Below are 9,338 nucleotides of genomic sequence, written 5' to 3'. Positions count from 1 at the left end.
TGGAAGCAGAAAGCCTCATCTTTCTCCTGCAGAACAGCTGGTAGTTTCAAACTGCTGACCCTGTTATTCACCCTATACTCTCCATCAAGAGGCTAAAGAAATATAAACATCTAAACACTATAGTTATGTTTTCTTTTCTTACACAGATGTGTATAGGGTATACAGTAAAAAGTCTCCCTCTTACTCCTGCCTCATAGCCACCCAGTTTCTCTCTCTGGAGACAACTCATATTACATTAAGTTTTTTTCAGAGATACTTTTATGCTTATTCAAGCAAATATGAATAAGTAAGTCGTTTTTTTTTTTAATATACAGGTGGTAGCAGACTATGTTGTTAAGTGCTGTTGGGTCAGTTGTGTCTCATAGTAACTCTATATATAGGGTTTTCAAGCAACAGCTAGTGGGTTTCAACTGCCAACCTTGTGGTTCACAGTCCAGTGCTAATCCTATAGTGCCACACCAGTAGACTGTATACATATACAATTTTACTATTTTTTTTTTTTAACCTGAAATACCGTGGATATCCTTTCAGATAAGTGTATAAGGAGCCTCATTTCTTATTTATAACTGCATACGATTTCATTTTTGGCTGTATCCTAATTCATTTAAACTATAATTTGTTACAGTGAAGGGGTGATCCCTAATGAAGGATACCTAGATCATTTTCAATGTTTTATTATTAAAAATAGTGCTGTAATAAATAACCAAATACATTTGTCATTTTGCACTTAAATAAGGTTATTTTAAAGGAGTTAAAATTGGATTAAAAAGTATGTGCATTTAAAATTTTGATGAAACATGCCAAATTGCCCCCCTTGCCCCTCACCAGCAACATAAGAGGATACCAATGCTAGTTCTTAGAAAACCTGTTGTTAATTACCATTGAGACAATTCTGACTCATTGCAATCTGTACAGGGTTTCTGAGGAGCAACTGGTGAGTTTGAACTGCCGACCTTGAGGTTGAGTGCTTATTCTACAGCACCACACCAGGACTCCTAGTGACACTGTACCCAAAGGAAATGGAATGGACCGGGAAACATACTCATTAGGCCTTTTGTCTGATTCTTATCAGTCCCTAGCCTCCTGAGTCAGTGCTCATTTTCATGATTGATATTTTAATATAGAAATATAGAGTTAAACACTGAACTTTAACAGCAGATGGTTTTGCTAGCCTGAACATAAGTTCTTGTTAGCGTTAGCCAAATTTTCTGATACTAATTTTTGTTCAGAGAATAAAATGTAACCAAAAATGTTAAGACAGAGAAATAAAAACAAAGAAAATTATTTTAATTTGTTAGCATGAGTAAGCAGAAGGTCCTCTGGTTTAGTAAGATGCTGATTTGTTTGTTTTCTAGAATTACACAAAGGCAATGCGACTGTTTGTTGGAGAACCAATATGGACGGCATACAACAGGCCCGCTGACCATTTTGATGCTCGAGGACAGTATATGAAATTTTTGGCACAAATAGCATAGGGGTGTTCTCCGGAAACTAACACATGACTGGTAAAGATCCTAAGCATAATAATTGAGCAGAAAAGTAATCATTTTTCTTTGCCTTTACTGTAAACTTGAGGTTAGGTTGTCTTTTCTTTGTAAGATTATTGGATCAGAATATTTTTTAATGAATGGAACAATACAGTTGATTGCTGTATGGATGGAACTATGAAAATCTAGATAAATCACATTCATTTCTTCTAATTAAAACAAGAATAGTGGTTCATTAGCCCTGTGTGAGTATATGCATTCAACTTTCCCATGAATGAAAGCTTAGTCTCCCAAAATGTAGAACACCTTATGTGATCTTTGAATTTTTTTTTTTTTAACTTTAAGCCACATATCATTCAATGCCATTCTTATCTTTAAAAAAAAACATAATAGATAACATAAGTAACCAAATCAAAGATAACACTTTTCCTAAAATTATTCCTTGAGATGATGGTGGGTAGAACATACTATAAATTGATTATGCCTCTTTCTAGTTCAAAACAAAGTAGGTGCCTTAATTTTGTGCTTGGGGTTAGTTACCTTATATTCAGATACATACAAGGGGCCTTTAAAAGGTTTATGGAAAAATTCCATTATATTTTAATTTTATTTTTCTACAAACGTTTTGAAGTTTGAAGCCCCTTCCTATGATATTTTCACCTAGTCCCTTAAAATTTCATTTAGATTTTTTGTGTGATGGTGGTTGGTGGTGGTTCTGTGCTGTGGAGTCAGTTCTGACTCTTAGCAAACCTGTACAGAGTTTCCGAGGCTGTAAATCTTTACGGGAGCAGAAAGCCTCATCTGTCTCCCGTGGAACAGCTGGTAGTTTCAAACTGCTGATATTAAGGTTCACAGCCTGATTCGTAACCACTATGCTACCAGAGCTTCTTGTGTGGTGGTATATGTATATGATTAAGTATTATGTTACCTTGCAAATCTTAGCCTCCATGATCCTGAGACCAGAAGAACTAAATAGAGGGTGCCCAGCTACCACTACTGACTTCTCTAAAAGGGGTCACATTAGAAGGTCCTAGATAGAGTGGGAGAAAATTTGGAACAAAACTCAAAATCATAAGTAAAGACTAGATTTAGTAATCTGACAAAGACTATGGCCTTCAGGCCTGGAATTGAGGTTCAATTTTCAGCCCAACAATAGGCCTCTTAAAGGAGCCGTGACACTAGGGAGGTATGTACACCTTAGACCAATCAACCACAGGAGATCAGAAGGGCAACATTTGCAAGGACAAAGTTCGGAAGCAGGAGGGGTTAGGAAAGAAGGAAGAATGGAATGGAAATGCGAAACACAGGGAGGAAGGAGGATAAATGATGTCACATTGTGGGGATTGAAATCAATGACACAAGACAAAATGTATATGAATTGTTGAGTGGAAAACTGATTTGCTCTGTAAACCTTCACCCAATTCACAATAAAAAATTAATTAAAACATATGTTAGTATTTTTCCAGCATGAAATTTCTATATTAAATTTACCTCCTGTATATCTCTTTCACAATCAAGCCTTTGACTTTTAACAAGAAAATTAGTACATTATATTTCTACTTAACAATTCTGAGATGGATACAATTCTACCTAATCTGATAATATATAAGTATATAAAACACCAGGCCAACCTAATGATTTAGAAGATTGCTTAAGCATTTAAAAACTGGTTCAAAATCTCATGTTAACGTTAATGCTTTATTACCTCCGCAACAACAGCATTGCTTTTGGGAAGTAACCTGTTTGTGAATTTTAGGATTAAAATCACTGCAGGCAACATGATAATGAACTAAATCTCTTTTGTTATTGTTGTGAAGTGCCACTGAGTCAGTTTCAACTCATAGTGATCCTGTATAGCAAGGGTGGGGAACCTTTTTTCTGCCAACATTTATAACATCATTCGTGGCCATACAAAATTAACTTAAAAATTAGCCTGCTATGTATAATCCCTCTATTTGGTATATATACCCATTAGAAATATGAGCCAGGATACAACTAGATATATGCACAACAATGTTCATTGCAGCACTATTTATAATAGCAGCAAGATGGTGACAGCCTAAGAGCTCATCAGTAGAAGAATGGATAAATGAACTTTGGTACATACACACAATGGAATACTATGCAACTTTGAAGAATAATTATGAATCTGCAAAACCTCTCATAACATGGATGAACCTCGAGGACATTATGCTGAGTGAAATTAGTCAATTACAAAGACAAATATTGTATGTGACCATTATTGTAAAAGCTTAAAAGGTTTCCATACTAAAAGGAACATCATTTGATGGTTATCAGAATTGAGTAATTCAGTGGCTAGAGGGTAGACACATATTAGCATGGGTAACAGGGAAGGCAATATACAAGAAGGAGGAAGGCGATACACAAGAAGAGGTAGGGTGCCAGATGAACAATGAAGACAAGGGAAGACTTAGGGAGGTATTCATGGGCCAATGGGATGGAGGTAAATAGTGATTTACACACAATTTTGAAAGAACAGTGTTCTCTGAATAGACACATGGAGTGAGACAGGCTGAATGGGTAAAGGAGGAGAAAAAATGTTTATGTATTTGACTATCTTGTGGATATTGGTTTCCTCTGCCTACTGTTGTAAAATAGATATTTGATGTTTCTTTTAGTGTGAAAACCTTTTCTTGACTTTTTACAATAGTGGTGTCATATAATATTTGTCCTTTAGTGATTGGCTGATTTCACTCAGCATAATGTACTCTAGGTTCATCCATGTTATGAGGTGTTTTGCAGATTTATTGTGATTCTTTAACTTTGTGTGGTATTCCATTGTGAGTAAGTACTAAAGTTTGTTTATCCATTCTTCCGTTGATGGGCATTTAGGTTGTTTCCCTTCAATTGTTTCTAATTAAGAAGTGTAGATATAGATAATCTAAGAATTTTCAACTTTGTATGTTGACTCAGATAAAACATTGTATTCCAGTAGAATCCTAGAAAATAATTTTGCCTGTTTGAAGTCTAACATTTAAAAATGACCCAATTCCAATGGAGTTTCACTTTTCCTGTTTGGCCTTATCCACATTTCCTTAATGAATAGGATCATCCCCTTTCTGATTTTTACTCTCTTTCTTTTTAGCTGATGGAGTTTCCCTGGTAGTGTAAACAGTTAGCTGCTCGATTGCTATTAAAATGGCCTGGCAGTGATGGTCCTTGTCCTGGTCTAATTTCACAAGGGGGAAGAGAATCACCATCCCCAGCATCAACCCAGGGCTAATTCCCATGGCGTTAGACATACTTCCCTTCTCCAGTCTTTTATCCATTCTGACACCAGCCACCCCTCTCATGCTACTCTCTATTACTTGGCTGAGTTTGATAGTTTGCTGCAGTAGCCACATATAACACACAGAGCATGCTCACACATTCGGGTTTATTAGGATAATAACAGGGTACAACTTAGCATCAGGATCAGGAAGTATGTGGGCAAAGTCTCCTTTCTTCAGCATAGGACAGCTCTCTCAGCCGCATAGAGTTCCTCTTGATCCCCCTGATGATAAGATTTTTCTCTCAGTCCTTGGCCCGTCCTTTTCTTTGCCAGGTTAAGAATTATAAAGTTATTTTAGTTCCTCTGGTAAGTACCAGGAGGCACCCGCTTTACCTTGTAGCCTCCTGCCTGAAGGCTCATTTCTCTCAATCAATGGGTCTGGCTCACCCATGGTAGCTGCCAAGAATCCCACCACGTCACTTCACGCTGGTCTCCTGGTTCTGTTGCTGCTGTTTCTCTGCCACTAAACTCTGTTGTGATTGCCGCTACTTCTTGCTGTTTTTCACTTTCTCGCATCCATTTTTACAGCTCTCTTTAGGAGGTTCTCAGTGGGTTTAGGAGGTTCTCAGTGCAGGGACCCTGGTTCCAAAGGATATGCACTATTCCTGGTTTTTCTTGGTGCTAGTGAGGTATTCTGGGATTAGTCCCTGTAAGTCTAGTGGGTTGGTAAAACTAGCCAATCTTCTTATTAGGGTTTAATGTGCCTTTTTGCATGGTCCTACATCATGTCTGGTAAGGTGGAGGGTCAGAGAAGAAGAAGAAGACCCCCATGAGATGGATTGGTAAAGTGGCAGCAACAATGAGTTCAATTGTGAGGTTGGCTCAGGACCGGGCAGTGTTTCGTTCTATTGTACATAAACAGGGTCACTGTGAGTTGGTACTGACTTGATGACACCTAAGTGTAGTGGTTACAAATTGGGCTGCTAACCTCAAGGTTGGTAGTTCGAAACTACCAGTGGTTCCGTGGGAGAAAAGATGAGGCATTTTGCTCCCATAAAGATTTACAGCCTCGCAAACCCTGTGCAGGGTCACTATGAGTCAGAACTGACTCCACGGTACTTAACAACAACAACAACCCCCACGAGGGTTGTATGCACCTTTTTTGCATTATTAGCCCCTTGTCCAATCCTTTTGGTGAGTCACAAGTACCTTATTTGTATAATCTCACAATCATTTTGTGTGAGTCACAAGTCCATAAATGTCTAAAAGAGCCAAATTAAGCAATTTCACTCTGTTGTAGCTACTAAGTAAAAAGTTGGCAGTACAAATTTACTTAGACATACCTTGGAAGACAGGCCGGGCAACCTACTTCTGAATAATAACATCCATTGAAAACTCCATGGAGCACAGTTCAATTCTGGCAACACATGGGTCGTCATGAATTGGAATCAACACAGCAGTACTTTTTTTTTTTTTTTTTTTTTAAATTTCTGTCTCTCTCTGTCCATACTGTTTTAGAAGAAGAACGAGATAAGTGACAAGAGTGTTGTACTGTCCTCTGGAAAGCTGCTGGTGTCACATGCACCTTAATAGCCATATGCTTCAGTGATTGCTACTGTGTATGATCTAATTAAAAGCTGGCAGAGCTTTGCCTCTATTTTGTCATTTCTGCCCTTCAACTAAAGAGTTCCCATTTATCAACTTATAGTACTGAACTCTTAAAAATCCTGAGCTGAGCTTTTACAGAAGTGACGGAAGCGTGGCAGGCCTGTTAGTATTAGAACTGGAATTAAAAATAGAGAAGAGCTCGAGTTGCAGTTAGTGTATAGCTCAGTTTATTTTCTAAAGTATCTGTTTCTGGTGTCTTGTCCTTTGACCATCTGTGTACACGCCGTGTATCCTAATTTTTGATAAAACATTCCCATTCTTAAATCAAAATAGTGCTTTATGGCGTAAAATGTTATTCAGTACTAATCTTATAAAAATCAACTCATCACTTTGTTTATCTACAAAGTCCATACATAATTACATACAGTTTAAGGACTTCTTTTAGGATCCGACAAATTATTTTTATTTATTTATTCAGTTTTATTCATTTATTCAATTTTATTTATTTATTCAGTACTAAAGGAGCTCTCGTAGCGTAACGGTTACGAATCGGGCTGCGAACCTCAGAGTCAGCAGTTAGAAACTACCAACTGTTCTGTGGGAGAAAGATGAGGCTTTCTGCGCCCATAAAGATTTATAGCCTTGGAAACCCTGTACAGGGTCGCTATGAGTCCGAACCAACTCCACGGCACATACCAACAACAATCTTATCAAAATAGAGTCCTTGTGTGGTGCTGTGGATTAATGCGCCAGACTGCAAAGCCATTTCAACTGCAAGGTCAGCCGTTCAAACTCACCAGTCGCTCATCGGAAACCCTGTATAGGGTCTCTATGGGTCGGAACCGACGCGATGGCACATAGCAACAACAAAGCCCATCAAAATGAACTCATTGTTTTGTTTATTTACAAAGCCATGTTTAATTGCACCTACTTTAAGGCGTCTTTTAGGATTGACAAATTCTTTTCATAGATCTTCATACTCTCCACCTCTCACCATTAACACCTTTCCTATCTTCTACCTATGCTATCTTAACTGTGGAGTTGAGAATATGTCCCATTCTCTTTGCAGTTTCGCACTGACTCAGGAAAAGCAGGCATTGCTGAGGTCCCTGAGTGGTGCAAACGGTTAAGTGCTAGACAATTGGATGAAAGGTTGACAGTTTGAACGCACACCCAGATATACCTCGGAAGACAGGCCTTTGTTATCTGCACACATGGAGTCGCTGGAGTCTGAATCAATGCACTGCTGAAACCTGTGATCGTTTAGAGGAAAGATCCACTGTTATCTGTTGATAGGCCGGTTTTTTTAACATCTAGAAGTGGTTGTGCTGAGGAAAGTATTGAATTTAATCTCTGTTTTTTATTGTTGTGACTATATGTCATCTAGTCACTTCTGACTCAGAGTGACCCTATATAGGGTTTCTGAGGAGTGGCTGGTGGGTTTGAATCCCCGACCTTTTGGTTAGCAGTTGAGTGCTTACCCTACAACACCACACCAGAACTCTAATCTTTGTTTAAGGAGTTAAAAAAATTTTTTCACAACAGACATGCAAACAAGGGATACGAGAAGACAGTAAAATGAAATACCTTTTGATGTACAGATTTGCAGGAACTCAAACCCACTCTCAAATTGATGTTTAGTTCTCTGTTTATATTAAATCTGTGCATGAGTGTTCAGGTATACTCACCTACTCATGACCACAGCTGCAAATGCTCTAGAGAACCCGATTAAGGCTGGTGACTATCAATTGCAGAATGTGAAGAGGCCACTCAGGTTTTTCCTTGAACTTTCATTGCATATTTCTTCCCAGGAAATGGTAGATAATATAAGTATGTCAAAAGTTCAGATTATCTCTTGTGAGGGTATAATCTAGTTCTGTTGATGGGGGTATTTTTCCTAATTACATATTTAGGTTTGATGTTTCAGGCCTTTAATTTTCACAATTTGATTCTGGCAAATAATATGAGCACAAACCTCTTCTGCTTACACTAGACTGTGTTTGCCAAGAGCAAGGCCTCTATCAGGAGGACTGAGAGCTATTGATTGTGCTCTTGGATGACTTTGATTTATGAAATTTGCTGAGAGCAAAACATCTCACCTCTGATAGATATAAGGAAGATGGGAGGACTTACAGGAATTTTTAATAATTTGTCAGTGTGTTTTGCACTTTACCTAGTATCTGGCAAGTGGTAGGAAAAATAACATTGGGTAGATGGATGGGTGGGTGGGCAGGTGGGTGGGTGGATGGATGGATGATCAATCTGGTTCTAGTTATACAGATTCAAAATGTTAAATTCTTATGTGATCTGAAAAGCAGTGTTTTTTTAAAAAAAAATTTTAAATTGTGAACTCAGTGATAGTTTACATGGGAGGACATCAGCTTTACACCATCATTTCATTGCAATGATTACAATTTCCTCTGTGCATCATCATTCAACAGTATTTGCTTCCATTCACTCTGTTTTTCTTTTTTTAAGAGGTGGGGGGTGGTGAGATGTACACAAAAACACTCAGGAATATATAATAATTTAAACAACCAAAGGGCAAATTCTGCAAACCTGCCTCCTGGCCACCAGCTCTCAGTCCCATGAGTCCTCAGCTGCTCCCTCTTTGAATGTCCTCCTCTCTGCCTCCATCTCTGTTATTGTTGCTTCTCTGGATAGGGTCCCACATTCCTCCCGTGCTCTTCTCCCCTGATGGTCCTAGGGTCCTCTGTTTCTGGACTGTAAAGATTAACTACTCCCATGTTTTTGTTACAAAATGTCTACCTTTACAGTTGTGACAACCACAATTAGTCATGATAACAATTACTACTGAATCATAAAAATCTTATCCCCATCTCTTTTCACCAGACCCATCTAGACAAGATGAAAGCTAGTCAGTGGTAACGCCATCTTCCTCCTCACACTCTTAAACTTAACTTCTTCTTGAAAACTTGCAAGCCAGTTACTTTGTGCCTTTATCGCCCCCTCATTTTAGATAGTCAATATCTAAGTTGCCTGTCCCTAGC

The 9,338-nt window shown here is 38.3% G+C and overlaps 1 protein-coding gene across 1 annotated transcript in view; it reads left to right on the top strand.

Annotated features, from left to right (window-relative positions):
* Positions 1 to 1,475, top strand: part of ADI1 (acireductone dioxygenase 1) — a 27,883-nt gene extending 26,408 nt beyond the window's left edge. Inside the window, exon 4 of the mRNA XM_006863968.1 lies at positions 1,356 to 1,475. Within this exon, the coding sequence (XP_006864030.1) occupies positions 1,356 to 1,475 (120 nt within the window). The remainder of the gene's footprint in view (positions 1 to 1,355) is intronic.
* Positions 1,476 to 9,338: the final 7,863 nt, after the last annotated feature.

The sequence above is a fragment of the Chrysochloris asiatica genome, unplaced genomic scaffold (assembly GCF_000296735.1).
Source record: "Chrysochloris asiatica unplaced genomic scaffold, ChrAsi1.0 scaffold00058, whole genome shotgun sequence".
NCBI classification, from domain to species: Eukaryota; Metazoa; Chordata; class Mammalia; order Afrosoricida; family Chrysochloridae; genus Chrysochloris; species Chrysochloris asiatica.
Note: the sequence above shows the minus strand (reverse complement) of the source record. Positions and strands in the feature narration are given on the sequence as shown.